The sequence below is a fragment of the Zonotrichia albicollis genome, chromosome 1 (genome assembly GCF_047830755.1).
Source record: "Zonotrichia albicollis isolate bZonAlb1 chromosome 1, bZonAlb1.hap1, whole genome shotgun sequence".
NCBI classification, from domain to species: domain Eukaryota; kingdom Metazoa; phylum Chordata; class Aves; order Passeriformes; family Passerellidae; genus Zonotrichia; species Zonotrichia albicollis.
In genome coordinates this window covers 98,591,597-98,612,387 of record NC_133819.1, presented here as the reverse complement: position 1 = coordinate 98,612,387, position 20,791 = coordinate 98,591,597, and the positions used below count along the sequence as shown (strand labels likewise).

Below are 20,791 nucleotides of genomic sequence, written 5' to 3'. Positions count from 1 at the left end.
TTGATGGAGCAGATTGAAAGTAAAAAATGTCAACATTTGAAAAGATTAGTTGTTTTTAAAATTTCATTATTTTGGCTATGACCCTTTTGTTACAAGTTTTGTATTGTGAAAAGTGCAGTGGTTTTTCTTAAGAGACTTTTTCCACCAAAGTGTTATTTCTATATTTAAAATAAATAATCAGAAAATTTGCTTTTTTTAATCAAAACTTCTAATAACACTTTTCTGCATTACTCTCTCTGTAGGAAATAATATTGAATTATCATAACAAATGGATATTGCATCTAAATAAAAGCTTTAAAATCAGATACTCATAAAGGCTAGAGAGCAGAGCTGTCTGCCATATTTGCATTTAAAAAGTTCTTAAAGTTTGTTATAAATTTTTTATAAATTCTTAAGAGGTGAATTGTTTTGTTCTGACCGTTCACCTTGAGAAATGAAAAGTTTTAGGCCTTGAACATGAAAGTCCATGCCCATTTTTGTGATTTATTGTACTACTGCTTAGCTAATATTAACCTATGCTGCTGTGCAAGTTTCACTTTGTTCAAGGTTAGGACAGTATTAAAGTCAAAACATGTAACGTGTAAGAGACACAAAAGAAGTCAAATTAAGAAGTCTTCTGTTTTCACATTCCTTCAAGTTACTTCAGGGAGTTTTATTCTGTGTTTAAACTGACCAATGACATATTTAAATTAGGATTTTAGGTCACTTCTTTTACACTAGTAAGTTCAGTACATGCTAAAAAATCCTCCAAAGTAACGCTCAATTGAATTATGCAATAGGGTAATTAATGTTCATGCTTTGATCTTCTCAAAATTAGGCAGTGGTTAAAGTAAATGCAATCTAGAATGGATGAAGTAGAGAATGAACAGGAGCTCTTAAAAACTCAACTTTTTACCCAAATCCCTAGGTCTCAGAAGAAATTTTTGTATTTCTTATGCATGCTTTAATATCCTGTTGACTTCCTTTGCACATGGATTTTTGGAAGAATAATAGTGGGCTTTTGTTCTCTCTTCACACTGGGGGAAAAACTGGAAACAGAAGTTTCTGGAATGCTTTTTCATGGAAAATATGACTGGAAAAAATCTTAGCAGTAGTACAGACTATTGAGCTAAAAAGCAATAAAACTATAAAGCGGGGGAAATGCCGAAAAAAATTTAAATAATAATTAAATTATTTTGCACCAGTATCTGATGCACTGATCCGGAGTTCCTTTTTAAAGCCTTGTTAAAAATGTGAACAAAAGCCAATGCTTGCATTCATTTGCTCTGTATCAGCCCCATGTTCTTCAGGTTACAGAGTGAAATGTTTGAAAGTTAAGGCAAGGCACAACTCCCTGTCATTGCACATAGTCCAAGGACAATCAAAAACCCTCTGAAAATCCATGGCATGCCGAGTAACTGAAGGCTGTACTACCAAGCACTTCAGGAAAGAGGTGGCTTGAGGAATGTGTAATCAATCTGAATTCTGTCATCTCCAAATCCACCTATCAATTCTCTTCCTTCCCCTGCTTTTGCAGTAATGGGGTGCTTCCAGGCAGCCTGGTGTGGCTGCTTTCTGCATTGCTTAGCAGCAGTATAAACCTGGCCTGGGAATGTGCCAGGGTGAATTTAGCATGCAGCCAAGATTTCTTCCTGAAAAACACAAGTTGAGAGAAGACACATTTCTTTTCTTTGTACCTTCAGTCAAATGTGAATGTGATTCCACAAAAAGAGAAAATTCAGTCTTGTCAGCTTCACGGATTTCCTCCCTTCATGCGCCTCAGTCTGCAGCAAATAGCAGAAATGTGGACATTTTGAAAAACTTCAAATTGGAAAGCATCAGACATTTTGAATATATAAGCTCTAACAAGCTACTATTATAATATTCAGGAAAAGATTTTCTGAACTCAGGCCTTGACACAAGAAAGAATACGTCATTCACTATTAAAAATCAACTAACAAGTAAAAAAGCATTGAAAAGCTGAAAAAAAATAGTGCCAGTATATTAAAAGAAGTCCTATTTGGTCTTTCTTTCTCAAAGCATCCTGATAAAATAGGTTTATTTCTTATGCAAACATGCAAGGCAAAAAAATTCCATCACCTAAAGGGAAATTTATGAGGCAAAATCCTCAGTAGCTTCCCACATAGGACACAAATGAGGGACTGCACATTTTTCAGCATGTAAGTGGAATTATCTTTTCGTAAGTTATACATTAGACCCACTCAAAACCCAAATGCATTCATACACACCAGTGACAGCAGAATAGGCCTCCAGCTGCACAGCTTTATTAGAAAGAGATATGTTAGAGCACTACAGGGCTTTGTAACTGCTGTGGAACAGAGAGAGGGATTTTCACCTGCTGCTGTATGGTTGAGCTGTAGTGAGATGTGATCCTTAGGAAGGTGTTAATACATATAAATATATACACACATATAAATCTATACTTAAGTACATAGGTTGTTTAAAATGCATCAGGAAAATTATGTAAAAGCATTACATAGCCGTTAAACAGAAGGAAAAAAATTGAAGAAACCATAAAATAAGTGCGATAAAAAGAAGAAAGCCAGCTTACACTATTTCAAACTTTTTTACAAGATTAGAGAAAAACTAGTAAAAGAGCTAGTTCATATGTTGGACCTGCCCATTCACTCTTTTGCAAAGCCTAAACTGCTTATGCCTTATAAGAAAACAGGAAAGTGTGAAGAGATTCCTTCCTCTGACACCACGCTGTGCCTATATCCTAACAAAGGTTTGATTTTTTTTTTTTTTTTTTTTTTTTGTTTCTCTGAGGATCCCCATTTTGGTTTTCTGAATACCTGGGAAGTTAAGATCATGTCAATGATCTTAAGCAATTTTTGGGAGTATTCAGAAGAGATCCTCTGTTACCCTTTTTTAGAGTTTGACCCAATGTCACAGAGCCATTGAACACTTGTTAGACATTGCCTGATTAGGAAAGCCTGAAATGAAAAATGCCAGCAATTAAAACTTATGGTCAGTCTCTCTCCAGAGCGCACACATATCTCCAGGAAGATTTTGAAATTGTGAGTTTTTCTTCTTAGCTTCATGTAGCAGTGTACATCTTTTTGATGATACATAAGTAGGTTTTATATTTTTATAGTTTTCAACTGGCATTCCTATGTCATGCAATTACGTGTACTTTCTTCATGAAAACTTAATGTCATTGGTTTTGTAAGGGAATGCTGAAGAGCAAACTATGTATTCTATGTACTTCTCACTTCTGCACTGACCCAGCTCTATGCAGAGGCATGAAGTTTCCTGGGACTGCCGATGACTTCTTCATCTCTGGCTGCTTCTATTGGGCTCAGTCAAGATGCTATCTTTCACCTTTCTTCATTAAAAAAATAATAATAAAAAAAATCAGTGCTTCTAATAGTAAGCAGTAAATAAAATTGTTTCACTGATTTTCATTTAAATAGAGTAGGAGTGAAAAAGAGAGTTCGTTTTCCATTGCTCTTCATTGGTTGGGATGGTATGATGACAATAAGAGCATGGTGTTGGAGTGAATAAAGTGTGTGAAACCTGCCTTTATCAATTACCTAGTGTGGACCTAAATTAGAAGTTTTCATTTTGCAGAGCAGGGAAGATTTGGTTTCAGATGTCTATGATATTTTATTATCAGAAGGTAATTTTCTGTAAGCACAGTTATCTATCGAAACTATTCTGAGTACCAGACTCCCTCAGAATAAATAGCAGTGAATTTGTTGGTTAAGTTTAAAATTTAAAAAAATCCCATAACATAGTATTTTCTCAAAGGTAGAATGTTATTAGTTGTGAGATACGTTTTTAATTGGAAGGGAACTGCAAGACTTAGCTGTAATAATAGTAAAGCCATTACAATCAAATCTGATCTATAGTTAATATTTTTGTGCCTGTGTGTAGCAAGTAAAATTGATAGGTTAATGTATTAAATAATACTCTTACAAAAGGAATATTAAATAAGATCTAAAGGATACACTGAATGAGTTTGAAGGTCTTTCTTCAAAGGTTTCACCAAAATGATATTTCTGGGGCTTATATGCCCATCTTTTCTGGTCTCCGTTAAACCACAGAAGGTAAACAAACAACTTTTCTGATTCTAAGGAGAGAGAATGTTGAAGTTTTCACTTGATTTCTGCTTAGGTGGCTCTCTGCTGTGACTTTCCTTAATAATCTTAGCATGACCAGTCAGTAATGGAATCAGAAAAGCTATGAAGAATTAATTGGGATTCCTCAATGTAAAGTCATCTAGTTGTTAAGGTTATTATGTCACCCACATTTAGGGTCGTTCTACTGCCCACCAGGCTCTGAAAACATCACCTGCAATCTCATACCCACTATTAACATCTATTTATTGAATTCTGGGGAAAGATCAAGAGTGATGTAACTCAAAAGCCTTGTTTTAAGTTCCCCTTCTTTTTAATCTTGGCAGATGCCTAACCACCACTGTGCTTGTTGTCACTTCAAAATGCCATGACCTTCATAGAGGATGAAAGAAATATGTTATTTGCAGCAAACTTCTTCAGTATTTTTAAAATTAACAAGCTAGGGACTATAAAAGAGTATCAAACTTTAATTAATAAATATTTTCTAGCTAAAAATGCCTTCCAGAAAAGAAGTAATTCCAGAAAGTGCTGGTCTTAGAATAAGAATTTCAGATCCATAGGAGGAAGAAAAAAAAAATCTCAGTTTTCAATGAAGATAATAGCTACTGGAAATTGTGTAACAGTGACAATTATCTTAACTTGGAAATGAATAATAATACAGGTTCTTGACTAAAATAGTCTGTCATATTTAAAAGGTAAAACTAGGATTATTTGTAGCAAAAAAAAAAAAAAGAAAAATACAGGCAGCAAAGAGCAAACATTAAAATCACCTTCTAATAAAAGATGATAGGCAAGTAATAGAATTCACAAATTGACAGTCACAAATGGTCAACCCAGAAGCTTCTATCAAATTATTACTGTTGTCTGAAAATTCATTTAGTGCTTCAAACTGGTAGGTTTGTGGAGAGTACTCCTTTAAAATGACTATGTTTGGAACAAAAGAATGAGCTAGGTGCCCAGGTCTGTATAACTAAATGGAAGCTATAAAAAAAACAACAAAAAAATTGCAGTCAAATAAGTCAGATGCTGATGGATTCCTGGATGATATTTAAACATTCATAAAATGTTTAAAGCCATTTTACAGACATACACAAGAGCTTTATTGCACTGTTAGGGCAAGAGAGCAGATAACAATTCTATTATAACTTACACTTTGGACCCTATATTTATTTGTGCATGAACACATCCTATCATGCACATTTAGAAGCAAATGAATGCATGCTAAAGAAGATTTTCTCATTCATTCTAAAATGTCACAATTTTCTTTCTTTCAATTGTGATAAGAGAGCAATTTTTCAGAGAAAAATGATCTCATCTGAAAAGCCTTTTTTGAACTATTTGACCTAGAAAAAATCCGTAAATTCCATTTTTTTAAATAATGTCCATCGATTTTCTATTTTCTCAAGCTGCAGATTAAATTGCACTATACAGGGAAGAAAAATATATTAACTACAATAAAATAGTAGTTAATTTAGTGTTAACCTTAAAGGACAAAGGATTGGGAATTAGCCATGTACACAATGTCATGGTACTTCTAAAGAGTTACAGAAAGTCTGTGATGTTAATATTGAACCATTCTGCAAAGGTATTGGGGTAAGATGAAGTGGTGAAATCATACACACATGTGATTGAAGATAAGTAGGGAAATATTTATGTTTTACACTGTGCATTCCCTGAAGGAGTGCCTACCGCCTACTCTACCTGATATTGCAGGCAATGGAGGGTGAGGAATGACGATTTGGTAACACATTAAAAACAGCTCCACTTCCAGTGGCAAAGCACATGGCTGTGAAGACTGAAATAGATTCTCCCTCCTGCCACTCCCCACCTACCCATGCAAAGGACCCAAGCTGGAATTGCTGGGGTTGTGCAGAGCTGAACAAGCCAGTGTCAGCCCAGGGAAAATGCAGGCTGCAATCGTGATTTCTGCAGACTTTAAAAGAGTGATGCTTGGTTTCTCTCTGGATTTGAAGGCACAGCCATGTTCAGGATTATGTAAATGATGTATAATCCCCAGATTATAATCCTGGGCCATTCCCACAAAAATTAGACCTCCCTATGATCTCATACTTCTGTGAGTCCCAGTCTTGTCCTGTGAAAGTTACTGACAGCAACCACAGAATGTCTCTGAAAATCTGACATCTATTTGCTAGAGTCAGTCCAGATACACTCATACAACAGTGGAGTATGCACAGGTTTGAGGCATGGTTACCCAGGATGTTCTCAGACCAACAAAGGTTTGTACACTCCGCTGAAGGAAGTGTCTCATCCTGCTTCCAAAAGCTTCAGTATATTTTGTGGTAACATAAATAATGTGAGGTGTGATGCTGAGGCAGAGATTTGCCTTCTCCACTGCCACTAATACTGCAGTATTCTGAAATATGTGATATCCACCAAGACCACTCTTTGAAGTATGGAAAGCTGTGAAAACCTGGAAAAGTTATGCATCCAGAAAACTTTCTTTGCTGCAGGGGCTGCTTGCAGTGTTAGGGGCTGGTCAGTGTAGGTGGATTTTAAATAAACATTTTGTGAACAAAACCAGTGAACTCTGGACTGCTAGAAGGTTTTGATTTTTCTCCTCTATTAGACATCCTGGCCTCAGTAATTACATCTTACCCATCTGGACCTAGGAAACTCACACTGTGTATAGTCCAGAAGTGTGATCAAAAGGATTGACTGGAAGATAACAGCAATGCTGAGTGTGTGATAGTTGAACATTTATTTGCCTTCCCTTACTGATAGGTCAAGACACAGTCTATGTTCTTCACCTGATATCAGTTTTCACAGAATTTCTAAGCTACTACCCACCTTTCAATTTCTCTTACTCCCACCAGACTGGTCAGCCTGCATGGCTGTGTCAAGCTGCACAAGGATCCTGTGCATGTTCTCAAGGATGGTCCCTACCTAGACATGTTTCCCAGGACCTTCCTGCACATCCAAACCTTTCCTCCACAACTCTGGTAAATTTCTTTCTCTCAGATCTCCACACCGCACCTCCCAGCTGGTTGAGAGTTACAAATGGAGGCACATGTTTGGATATTTTGGAGCACAGTGGATAAAAACTGGATAATAAAACATTTGAAGTCCTGTGTCTTAACAAAAGACCCACCGCAGCTGTCATAATGAAATATGTTAGTTTGCATACCACCACCAAAGTCAGCGTTCTCAACAGACAAAACTGAAAGCTATAAGAACAGTTTCCTTAAAACATGGAGCTGCAACAATACAACAAAAATACAGAAAAAGAATAAGGCGACAAAATTTGTGATGAAGGCTATATTTAAGAATAGTCACATTTTGTTCCTCAGAATTTTGGCTAGATTCCACCCCTGTTTTTGTTAGGTCAAGCTGAAGTCTCCTTTGAATTTAAGTCAAATCTATCTTCCTCCTATTTTCTCAGGCTCTTGCTGTCTTCTCTCACAGAAATGGGTAAGAAGGGGAACAGACGGGTCAACTCTAATACAAAAATATGCTAAGATATACCAAGATATACTGTCCTAGCTTTCACTTGCATTTTGGAAGACTTAGACAGTGAAATTTGGCACTGAGACACTTCTTTGTGTCACTCCCTTTTCTCCTCGTTTTTAAGGTTCTTCCACTAACATTTCTATCCTACTTCTTTATTTCCACATTCTTTGTGTAGGCTGCTTTTTTTTCCCCTTGTGCATATTTCTGTGCACACATTTGTAAAAGATTGTTCTTTCCATTAAAAGAAATATAAAGTGAATAGACCTCTTTTCTACATTCATTCTCAATATCACAAGGTTTAGCTTGCAATGAAATTTATCTTTTTGAAGACTCTATCACAAGACCAGGTTGAAATGCTGCCTGAGAGGATAGAATTGGTGGAAAACCAGATAGGAAAATCAAATATAATAACTTCCCTATAAGACAGGAGGGATAGTAGGAAGAGAACTTGCTTAGAATGCATTTGGTAGCTTTTGATCTACTGCATTTCTTTTCATTAACAGACTGTAACTCTGACTGTTTCTAGACTAGAAACCCATATGAAACACAAAGAAAGGTAGTAAATAGGTGGAATATTTTTAATGCAGGACTTCCCATGGCAGACATGCTATAAAACTTGGATGAATTAGAATTCAAGTTTGTCTTAAGTGCACTTAGCTAAGTCTTAACCTTCCAGCCTTTTAAGATAATTATAATGGAAAATAGTATTTTTTACACAATATGGGATTTCATTCCCTAACAGTTTTCATGGAGCTCTTTTTGAAGATTATTGGAGTATTTTAGGTAAAATGCCAAACATATTCTTTTAAATAGAAAGCTTATGTGCTATTCAGCATGTTTCATGCTTAGAAATTGGCAGAAGCCAGTCAGAAAATTAATGTTTTTATAGCTATATTTGTTTGCAAGGGGATTAGGTCTAATGGGTTGCTTAAGATTTAGCTGCCTTAATTTGAAACATTACTTGAAACATTATTTCTCCACAAGCAGAAACTCAGCACCTTTCTCTTGGATAATTATACTTCACGGTCAAATACATCAGCCTAAGCCCTTTATGATAAAGTCAGTATACAAATTCCTCTAATATCACTGCTGCAGGGTGTTGCTCTCCAAAACCAGACTGAGGCAGATATCTGGGGAAAGTAATGCCTCTGGCTGGTGGAGTTACCTCTGAGAGAGCACATCTGCCAAGACAAAGATGGTTTGCCTACACAGCCACAGGGGCCCCCAGTCACACCCACAGCACTTCTTGGTTTGGGGCAAAGCGACAAGAGCACAAATTATGATTGGTGTCCAAAGTCGGAGTCTTGGCGGAGCAGAGATTTTGACTCTTACTCGCCCTCTGATAGAAAAGCAGAGATGAAAATATTCCCTTTTCTGATCTCCAAAACCAGACTAATCAGCTATAATATATTACTCTATAAACTAGGAGATGACACTTTTTAAAATTTACCTTTCTGGCAGAGGTTGGGAGCAACAGGGTAAGACACAAACCTAGATATCTACCCTATAGTTGGGGGATAAAAAAACAGGTAATATTGGGCTGGATAGAAAGCCAGTAATAAATATGTATGTGGTTTCATGCAGGAACTAATGGCTTTGCTTTATACAATGCCCATGGAAAACAATAGTTTTTTAATATTGTCTATCTACATGATTTATATTTCATGCTAGTTCACAAAGGACTCTGGTTAGTATGTGATTTATGGTTGGAGCAAAATAATTGTCTGAAGCCTAGCTGAAGGTAGGCTTTCAACACATTAATAATACATTAGCTAATGTTTCTTTCTTGGCATTGCCTATGCAAATTTCTATTATCATAATAAAAATGACTGTTTATTTTAGATTGGAAACAGCCTTTAGGTAAGAACATGCTTTTTATCAGGTGTCTTGAATAAATACTAAGTGCCATTCTCTGATAAACTTTTAACCACAGCTTTTCCTTTAGTCTCAGCTGGTATTTGGTCAGGGAAGTAGAGGGAGAAATAGCTAGAGATTGAGAGGACCTCTCTGTGCTCCTCTTTGAAAAGTGGCAAAAGTCCACCCTGGCTGGAAACTTCAAACACTGAAAACCACCACTGGAAAATGATTCATGAATGTGAATCATCCACAAAGAGTGGACATATAATTTCAGATTTAATATATATACTGCCTAAATGTGTTCATTCTGTCAAGTAAGCACAAGAGAAGATAATTTCATTCAAATTAATTACTTTCTGTCAGAGGCAAACAGCAATACATATTGTCTGTCCAAAATAGTATTAGATTTGATTGCACTTATGTTAGGTAGATCAGAAATTAACTTCTCTGCTTGAAATAATTTGTGACTTGATTACCTGCTGAATCATTTCCCTTTCCAAATGATGATTTCACATCAGCAGCCTTATGAATGCCATAATATTTTTGCAGATATATAAGGCATTTATTCATGGCAATGTATTCCTCAGAAGGAATCATACTCTGTCTTCCCTGACACTGCCCACTGAGCTGTACCTGTTGAGTTTCTGAGACCATTTGACTTCCTAAGATTTCGGAAGAGACAGAGCATTGGCAGACTGCTTTGAGGAATCTTCCTTTTGAAAGTTGTGACTTTCTCAGCAAATACAATGTATGCATGTCATGTGAAAACAAGAGTGTTTTTGTGGGGAAGTAACAAGACAGTTTGTCTGTATTCCTGTGATTCAGAGTGGCCTTGCTATGCATTTGTGCCCCAAGCTGCCCATGGGACTCATATGCAAATGAATATTTGATTATTCTGTCTGGTGCTATACAAAGCAGCTGAAAATAAATATCAGACTGATCATTTTATAAGCTCAGGCTGGCTAATTTACACTCTGGAGACTGTGGAATGAAAATGCTTTGTATTTTACACTTATTTTCCTTATCCTTTATTGTATTTTTGTAGTATTTTGTTGTAATAAAACAAGTAATAACAATGCAATTCATACATTGATTTTAGAGAAAAATAATAAATAATTGGAGAAAAATCTGTTGAAAATTACTATTAGCTATATGATTATTATAAATCAAAACAATTTTCCATTTTTGTTATATGATAAAACAATATACTTAAGAATAAATGGATGATTACCTTTGGAAATGTAGCACTGTCTTCAATTCATTGGCAAGAAATTTTCCACTGTAGGGAGGTGACACAAATTCTGCTGTCTCCTTACTGCAGAAATTGGAAAACTAAAGAGTGCCTAGGAATGCTGTGTGATCTGAAACTGCAGCTCTTTCTGAATGACAAACAGAGAAATCGTACTAAAAAAAAAAAAAAATTGCATTAGTTTGCATTAGTTCTATCTCTTTTTGAGAACACATAATTTTTCTCAGATCCTACAAATCCATTTTTGTGTAGCTGAGAGGTGCTGCAGAGGGGGCAGAGACTGCATGTGAAACCAGTTCTACAAACTTACAAATCATTCAGGGTTAATCTGTAGGAAAATGTCTTTTTGTCAGTTAATTGAATAGGATTATGTACTTTTCTGGTTGGCAATTGAAAGGAAATGTTCCTCTCCTTTTTGATCCTTCAAGAGCTTTCTGTACTTTAAACAATCACTAGTCTCATCTTGAACAAAGCTTTTGTTTAATATGTGGTAAGGTGTCTTGAAAGAATTCTCTCGTAGGCATATCCCAGTTTTCTCCCTAAAAATCACTGAATATTCTGACTTGACATATCTTTAAAAAAGAAATTAAGGAGGAAGTAATATTCTGCCCAAAAGTAGTTCAAACTCATCCTTTTGACATTTCACTAGAAATACCAAGGAAGCCACAATTATATATAGGCTAAGTATTTTTCTCTATTTCTTCTGATGAGCTTATCTTCTATTTAAAAATGCATAATTATACAGAAGTTTTTGTTTGGATAAAAATAATGCAGAGTCTCTATTCCTAGCAGTTGTTCCAAAATTTGCATAATTAGGAACTGAGTTGCTAGAAAATAAATGGATAGGTAATCTTCCACGTGCTTCACTAATTGCTATTAAATTAAGGAAAAAATATTGAGAACAAATAATAAGGGTTATTCTTGGGAAGGGGAATTCTCTTGGCATAGTGTTGTAATTTTCACATACATTAGACTTGAACGTAAATCTAAAAGCAGTCAATGAAGATGCAAGATCATGATGTAAAGACTCAGTTTTGTTATGTTAATTTTAAATGGGATACCCTACCCAGTGGATAGTGGACAAGCAAAAATAATTTTGTACCCAGTAGTACCCTTTGGGTACTGGAAGAGTAGTACACGGTCACCCTGAAGCCTTCTCTACTCCAGGCTGAACAATCCCAGCTGTCTCAGCCTTTCCCCACAGGAGAGATTTGCCATCCCTCTGATTGTGCTCATGGCCCTCCTCTGGTCCCATCTATGATGACATAGATCCATGTCTTTTCTATGCTAAGGACCCAAGAGCTGGACACAGTACTGCAGGTAGTTTTACAAAGTTACAACGTTTTTCCTTATAATTTCATCACCCAAGCACTGTAATATTTTTTCTAGATTGTATCTTTCCTGTTTGCTGCAAGGCTAATCTTTAATGTTGTATGTTGATTTTGAAAATCAGAAATAAATCTAACAAACTTTCAACTACAGAACTATAGTCTATCACCCCAGCCTGCAACACACCACATACTGCAAATTTCTGTTTCAGAAAATTTCAGGGCATCGGTGCAGTAGAATGTAGATATCTAGCAAAAGAGCACATGAAGCTTTCGTTAAGCTTATCATACCAATCAAACATTTTCCACGGAAGAAGTTTAATTGAGCACAATTTTATTTAACAATAGTCAGTTACTATCTCGTCAATCCCATATATCTGTAGTTTGTCTTTCTCAAGCAACTTTGATACATTCTTGTCCATTTCTACTTTACGTGCAACTAAATCAAATACAGTTTACTCTGGTTTCTTTCCCTTTCTAATGCCTCCTAAGCATTATATTTTCTTCAGAAGTCATTCTTCTGCTAGGTCCACTACAGTGAGCAGTAATTAAACACATGGCCATCACTGAGGAGATCCTGTGCGTGACAACTAATTTTTCAACTTCAGATGGATTTGTGCCTTTGTTGTTTTTTTTTTCTTCCTTCACTTCTGTAGTTTAGCTATTGTTTCGTTAAGTTTGTTGCACTGACACAACAGCTCCGCGTTTGCTGATGGGAGTCTGTCTAGGCGGCTTCCCAAATGCACGAGGCTGAAGGATGCCGTTCCCGGGCCGTGCTCCCGAAGGGACCTGCCGCCGGAGCCGGGATGCCACCCGCCAGCCTGGAGAGAAGCGGGCAACACCGGGGCGCCCGAGGGGAGCCCCGCCCGCGCTCCCCGGGCCATGCCCGGGCTCTGCCGGGCCGAGGCGCCCCCGCCCCTCCCGGGCCCCGCGGGCAGCGCCGGCGCCGGGGGCGGTGTCCCCGCTCCGCCCCGCCCCGCTCCCGGCCCTGGGCGCGGGCAGCCGCCGAGCCGCCGCCGGGCGGAGCGGAGCGGAGCGAGCTGGGCGAGGGGCGGCGGCGGCGGAGCGGGGCAGGAGGGGCGGCGGAGAGCGGAGCGGGGCGGAGCGGCCACCACCCGCCCGGCGGGGCGGTGCGGAGCGGAGCGGCCGCGGGGGGAGCGGGGCGCGGGTAGAGCGGAGCGCGGCGGCTGCCGCTGCCTGGATGCCAGAAGCGCCTCTGGAGCCAGCGGCCGGCGGCACCCGGGAGGGCCCGGGAGAGGAGGAGGAGGAGGCGACGGCAGCGGCAGCGGCGGCGGCGGCGGAGGAGGAGGACTCCGGGCGCGGACGGGAGGAAGCAGGCAGCGCTTGCCATGGCCTCCAACTTTAACGATATAGTCAAGCAGGGCTACGTAAAAATCCGCAGCAGGAAGCTGGGGGTGAGTTCTTTTTCCCTTCGCCGGCCCTGCCCGGGGTGGGGGCGAGGCGCTGGGCATCGCCTCGTCGGCCTGGGGGGCGGTGGTGCCCCGGGCCGGGGCCGCCAGCGTGGGGCGCGGCGACCTGCTGCTGCCGGGGCTGCTGCTGCCGGGGCTGCCTCTGGTGCTGCTGCCGGGGCTGCTGCCGGGGCCGCCTCTGGTGCTGCTGCCGCCAGTGCTGCTGGTGCTTCTGCTGGTGCTGGTGCCGCTGCCGGGGCATGGACTTGGCTCCCGGCTCCGGAGGGTCGGTGGAGAGCGCTGCCATTGCGCCTCGGAAGGAGCCGGCTGCTCCCCTCTCCGGGAAGGCGCCTCTCCTCCCTTCTCTCTCAGCATCGCCCACCAGGGTCACTGTCCGCGGAGAGCTGCGCTCCGTGCCCCTGTGCTCCTCCAGTGCCCCAGCCCAGGGCTGGCGCTCCCCTTTGGCCGTCCCTGCGCTCCCCGGTCCCTCGCCTTGCTGCCTCCGGCAAGGGCTTGGGTGGGGAGAGGAAGGCGCAAGCAGGAGCTGTAAACTTTGTGTACAGATTCTCCCTTTCTCTATCGCTCCCATTTCGGAGGGGCATGTTTTCAATCAGGGCAGGGTCAGAAAACACTCTGCTGATACCGGAGTAACAGAGAAAAGCAGGCGTGGAGGTGCGATGGTGCTCTGCCCTAGGGCGCGGGGGACTGGGGAATGGGAGCCTGCAGCGCTCCGGGGATGGACCGGGAGGCAGCGGGGTGACAGCCTCATGAGCCTAAAGGCAGATACAGAGGCTGACAGTGATTAAAACTAGGGGCAGTCTCTTAGGTGGGGTAGCTGTTCGCAGTGCCCACCGGGATGCTCAGCGACACCGCGTGTGCTGTCAGATTGGCCACGGGCACTTTCCCTGAAGGGGTGCAGCAAATCTTGAGAAGGCAGTGAAGTTGGAGCAGAGTGTGTGCAAAGGTCAGGATTTTCTAAACTTCGGTCGGTGCCGGGAATCATCGGTTTGGGCTGTCTCCTGCCCATTGTGAGCGAACAGGAATCCTTGCTTGCGCATCTGCTGATGTTGCCAGTAATCCTGAAAGGTCCGGGTGCCTGTTGGCCTGAGGCTGGGAGGAGGTCTCAGGTTCTTTGTGTTCACTCTTTCGGTTTTCCTTCAGGTGTGCAGAAAAGTGCAGGGTCTCTACCAGCTCTCCCTTCCAGGGAGGTGGTCCCTGCTTCCCCAAAACGTAACAGCAAGGACCATGTGAAATCTGCCCTCCTCCTCCAAGTCGTGCTCTGTGAGCCTATCACAGTGCTAATATTTATCTCCTCCTCCCGCTCTCTCCCTTCCCCCCCAGATGCTGTGCGTTGCTTGCAGACACAGTGTGCAGGATGGTGGGACACTAATCATGAGTTGACCTTTGGAGCACTTTGGTGACTTGGCAGGGCTGTTAATTTCAAAAGAGCACAGGGAAGTTTGGTCCAATCCCTTAATAGCCTCAACTACAAATGTTTGAGAGATGGTGTAAATTCAAAGAGAATGGATGCTCTTAATGATTTTGCAGCCCCAAAGTCACTCCGTGCATCAGTCAAGCATTAATCTTATCTGAAGAAGCAATTTCTAAGCCTCAGTTTGTTTCTGGCAGTCCTCTGCTTAACCTTTGCTGGTCGGTTTTTCCCCTGCTCAGCAGTGTTATTGGATGGGCCCAACACAAAGCGGAGAGATGATGGTATCCCATCACCTTGATGTTAGTAGTTGGAAGCAGAGTTAGTCTATTTGCTTTGCAAATCTGGCTTTGAAGCCATCTCAAGTGTCCTTTAAGTGTGAAATTATGTATATGCATATCTCTATGTATGCAAATACTTTTATATATCTATGTCTATGTCATACGTGCAACAAATGTAGAGTTCATATCGCAGTAATCTTGGATGATACTTGCTGACCTGTGTAAAAAAATTGTGAAGAGAGCGATATTTCATTGCAGAATGTCTTATGTGGCTTGAATATTTTGTTTTGAAGATGTTATCTGATTTTTTTTAAGGGAGACACATAAAACTTTTTTTGCATAGATGCTTTCCGTGGTCATAATGATTATCGTACCTCTACACTAAGCAGAAGAGAAATAGCTCATATGGTGTCTGTGGAGAATTTTCTCCCGCTGAAGTGTGTGAGGGTGACAATTCAGACTATACAGCCTCAGGCAGGTGGTAGTATAAGCTTAAATATGACATATGGAAATGCACATCTGAATAAATCTATTAAATACAATTTTAAAGGGATTATATTTTATAGAAAATAGCATCAAAATTCAAATGAATGTGATGGTTGAAAGGTATGAATATGTGTGTATATATCCATAGCTAATTGGATTCTTGTGACTGAATATCTAAATTAATGCAATTTTTGTTCACCCAGTGAAACATTAAAGGTTTGTCTTTTTTTCCTTTATGTCTGTCTCCAAGTTCAAACCTTAATGACTTGCACTGGAGCCATCATTATGTAGGTGAATACATCAGTTTTCAGGGATATAAATGTCTGCTAGAAAATGAATATTTCTAACTTCCAAAAATACAAAAATACTTAGAAGAGGGAAGACAGCTATAGGTTCTGGAAACTAAAGCTAAGATAATTTTTAAACATGGCAATAGAATTTTATCTCTTGCTATGTTATGTTTCATTCTTACACACTGGAAGTTACTGGGTAGGTTTTTTTGGGCATAATAGTCTACATTATTTGAATATTTCAAAGTCTCCTGAAAAGCAGATTGATTAAAACTTGGAGAGCTGAGGTGTCTAATACCAATTTTAGTGCTAGACTTGGGCAATAAAACTAATTCTAACCTTTAGGCTTGTAGCCATTCGTTATGGAAATTTTTCCAATTCAGCTTTTATTCTGTTTTGTTTTGTGACTGAAGGAGCCCTGGCTAGGAATCAAATGGAAGATATTTCAATAGTATATTTATATTTTATTGAAAAAAACCCACAACAACAAGCTTTCATTTGGGGAGACCTTTCTGGTAGAATTTCTTTCTTTAAGAATTTAATTTACAGAAACCCAAGTAGTAAATCTTCATCTAATTGTAAAATAGAAATCTTCATGATTTTTTTTGAGAAGAAGGGTGTTTACTTCTGATGTTTTACACCTATACCTTGCTGTAAGTACTTGTTACCCTTTCTGCCTACTCCCCACATACCTTCAAATTCTGTTCATCGTATTCATGAAGTCAGGACTCAAGCGGGTTTCCTGTCAGCAATTGATTCTGTTCAGAAAAGTGATTTGAAGACAAAAATTATGCCTAAATCATGGAAATACATGGCAAGAAGAACTACAAGAATTTGTCCTTACTTTTTTGTTTAGTGATACTTGTTCATTAACTTTTATTTTGCCTGCTTTTCACTGTAATCCTTACATGCTTTTTTACAGAAATTCATTAATAAGTAAATGAAATGGTATATTCTTCTTCCAGTGTTTTCAAGATCTCATTGTTTTGATACCTTTATGATGCTAAAGTTGCTTTTGTTGTAAGGTTGGAGAGACAGCTGAGGAGGTTTACCAGCCTCTCTGTTGTTGTATTCTGACTCTGGGAGTACCATGGTTCCTGCCGTGGAGATGTCAGGCCACAAAGAGACATCCAGTCTGAGCACTTAGTCTGTCTCCTTACTTTTGTTAGGCATGAACTGTACATGAAACTTTTCTCTGGTGCCTTAAAATGTAAAATATATGTTCAAGGCTATGCAGTAGGCAAGGTCATGTGTACTTGTCGTGTCTTCATCAAGGTATCACGGTGTCTTTGAAACTTAGAAACTGTAGTCATTGAGGATGACTGTAATTAAAATCTTTATAAAATCTGTTTCCCTGCAGCCTAAATATGCCTTTCTTTTCAATGCCCTGGCATTCCCACATTGTTTGATATTTTGCTGTTCTCTAATACTGCATAAAGGAAAGACTCATTCTAGCAGCCATTACATTTGATCTGTGTGACCCTTCGTTGAAATAAATTTGATTGTAATGTGGTGTGCTGTTCAGATCAGAATAGGTCATTTGTGTAGTGTGGAGCAGGACTGTGCTGCCTTTGTTCTTTTGGAATCTTTCATACTTGTGTCACATTAAAATTCATATGACACAATTTTGTACTGCACTGGCTGTGCTTATAGGCTGAAACTTTCTTGTAGCAGATTGGAATCCCTTTGTTGCCTCCTAATAAACTGAGCTGTGAGGATTTCATGCCTTGCTGAAGTGCTGTTTGTTAGAAAAAAAAAATCCAATTTGATGTCACATTAGGAAGTCTAATTAAAAATGAACATTGTGTCACTTTGTTTTGACCCATATCAACATTTGAAGTCATAATCTTATTGTTTGTTTGTTTTTTTTTTTTTTTTTTTTTTTTTGTCATGCCTCAGCATAGAATGAAAGAATCCTATCTCTTGGAAATTTTCACTCTGTTTGTTAATAATTACTAATTTTTCCATGTTTCCACATACTAAGTGTAATTATTTTCTGGGTGCTTCAGTTTATACTCTAGTACACCTATCCAAAGAGAAAATTGTACCTGCCAGTCAGTCTTGATTGAGTAATAAATAGTAGGTTGCTCTTTCACCAAATTAGAAGTTTTACCATGTAACCTCCCCCTGTTTTTAACCATACTTTTAGATCATTACAGATACCTTTTCTGTAAATGAACACAATGTTTCTCCTTCTGCAGTTAACCCTGTCTTAAATCAGTCAGAACTAACTATGCTATGACTACGAACCACTGATTGCAGTTGTGTTCCTCTTGAAATAATGCAGGATGTGCCTTACAAAATCCTAACGTTCAATTGATATTGTGTGTATATTTTGGGTGAAGAAAGAAAAGGGACCTGCAAAATTTCTTGGATTTGAGATTACATTGATTGATCACACTGGCTCAGCAAGTGGGTCATGATGAATACAGAGGGCAAAGTAAAGGTTCTTCTACTTCTTTGAGTTGCCACAGCATGTACAAAGAAACAAACAAACACATGGAAAAGTACAAAGAAGTAGTGCACCTGGAATGGATAACCTTTCCATAGATTGTTTTATATTATTATCTATTGGAAAGGTGTTCAGCCTGATTGTAAGCACCAAGACTACCATTTATATAACCACATCCTGACTGATGATAAAAACTGAGTTACATCTTGAAGTATGAAAATAATTTGAATTAAACTATAAACCCTTACTTCCTGTTTATAATAAATTTATTTAATTTTTATAAAGCTCCAGATGGACAGGATTTAGATGGCAGATTCCTTCCTCATAAAGGAGTTTATTTTTCACCATAGTTCAAGGCAACCTGAGATATGGAATGAAAAGGATTTCGCCGTAATCCGTTAAAGAAGCTAGTCACGTTTGCTACTTAATACTGAAAGTATCATTTAAAATACCAATAATTACTCCTTTCATTCTTCTTGCTACAGTTATGTGAATGGATTTGAAGAATTAAAAGGAAAATACATGGATTTCCAATTTGGTCATTATGGAAAGAACAATCATCTTGAACTTCTGACTGGTTTTTATTGATTAAGCCTATTGTACAGGAAATTGAAAGAAATATCTTGCAGCTGTGGTAAACAAGGACAAAAAGTCCCACAACTTTTTATGCTAATGTTTGTGTTAAAGCAACTTGTGGGTCAGGTTTGTGGTAAGAACTTTGAAGTTGCTGTGCTTCCCAGTTATTTTCTTGATGTGCTTTTCCACCTCTTAATTCCCAAGAGGTGTGATAGCCAAAGGGCTAGTAATTTTGTAATGGATGGCACTTACTTGGAGTCAAATAGTTCCCTTTTATAGATAGCATATCACATCCATGTTATCAATGGATTGTAGATGTTTCTATTTTTACTCTTGTGTGTAATGCCATTGGCCTCAGTGAGATTACACCTTAGCTATGTGAAGATTACACAAAGAAGTGTTTGTACAGACTCTCACTTGCATATTGTGAGATGGTAAAATTTTACTGAGAATTTGTTGTATCTCCTGCAAGGACTTCTGTTTTTCATTTAGGAATCTGTCATTTTTGTCTTATAATGGACATTACAACTTGATGAAAAGACCCAGCGAAAAGACCCTGAAACCAATTTAAGGAACTCATTAACTTTGGTGGCTTTGGTTCAGTGTCCATGTGGGAGCATTAGCCACATGCATAGAACATGAATTTCCTTTTTGTAAAATGCCTTTCAAATCCTACTCAAAGGAATTGTCCTTTCTGAAATTGGTAATTATGGAAGGAACATGCTCTGTGAGTCCTTGAAATATACAAGGAATTATTCATGTAATTCCTGTAGTGAGTTTTCTTCCTAGTTTTTTAGAAATAATCTCTCTTCGAATCATTCATTCAGATTTTTGCAAGCAGTGCAAAATGCTTTATAGCTGTTGCCTGGCAACAACATATTCAGGCAACAGCGTATGTGAGTCAGTTGTTATATGTTTATATATGTGGCTCTGTATAGAGCATATATTTTAGATAGATACTAATGAGACATTTTAAAAAAGATGTGCTGTGAAATGCTCTTTTTAAAAATAATAAAATTAAAATATAGGTTTTGGGGTCTATGTTACCCTGGAAAGTTTGTCTTTTGTTTTAGGTTATGTGAAAGATCAGCTAGCTGAATGGCTTTTCACAAATGTCATGATGTAGTTAATATACTTCCATTCAGTCTGAGCAAGCAGTGTAAAATATTCTCTTTGTTGAAGGCAAGCAATATTTTATATGTATGGATGCTAAATTATATCCCTCACTGTTCTTCAAATTAATCATGTGTTATTGAACCAAAAAGTGGGTCTTTTACTGTGTGCTGTCGTCTTTCATGTATACAATATTTGGAATAATAATTGCAAATGTTGCACTGCAATTTTTATTTTTAATCTTTGCAACTTGCAGTACAACTCTAAGATTCAAAATGATTGTGCTGTATTATTGTAATGGATTACAGTTTGATTGACATTTTTTTCTGGAAAAATACAGACTTCAACTCAAAATACTATGAAATTTCTTGAAGAAAATCAATAAAGAAAAACAAGGAATTTTTTTCTACTGTGGAGCAAGTTTCTATGTGGTAGGACAAAACTGCAAACTTAGAAAAAAGATTTTAGTGAGAGTGTGTGCAGTAACTGTCTTGACACTTGGGCACATAAATGCTTACTTTTGATTAATGTTTATTTTAGTATTCAGAAAACATGTTCACACATCATGTCTGAGGAAAAAAAATCTGTGTGATTGATAGATACAGCTCATAAACCACTATATCTGAAAACCTTGTACAAGTCAAGAGAGTTCCAAACAGTGAGATTTGCAGCTGGCATCAGAATTGAATCTGCTGTCTCCAGGAGTGCTCTTACTGGCTAGGATAGGGTAGGATAGCCTTCTTGGAAAGAGTTTTGAAGATGAGTGTTAAT

General features: G+C 38.8%; 1 protein-coding gene across 1 annotated transcript in view; it reads left to right on the top strand.

The window, feature by feature from the left end:
- Positions 1-13,110: 13,110 nt before the first annotated feature.
- The window catches only part of DOK6 (docking protein 6), a 252,940-nt gene continuing 245,259 nt past the window's right edge, over positions 13,111-20,791 (top strand). The window contains exon 1 of the mRNA XM_074547905.1: positions 13,111-13,399. Within this exon, the coding sequence (XP_074404006.1) occupies positions 13,334-13,399 (66 nt within the window). The 5' untranslated portion in view covers positions 13,111-13,333. The remainder of the gene's footprint in view (positions 13,400-20,791) is intronic.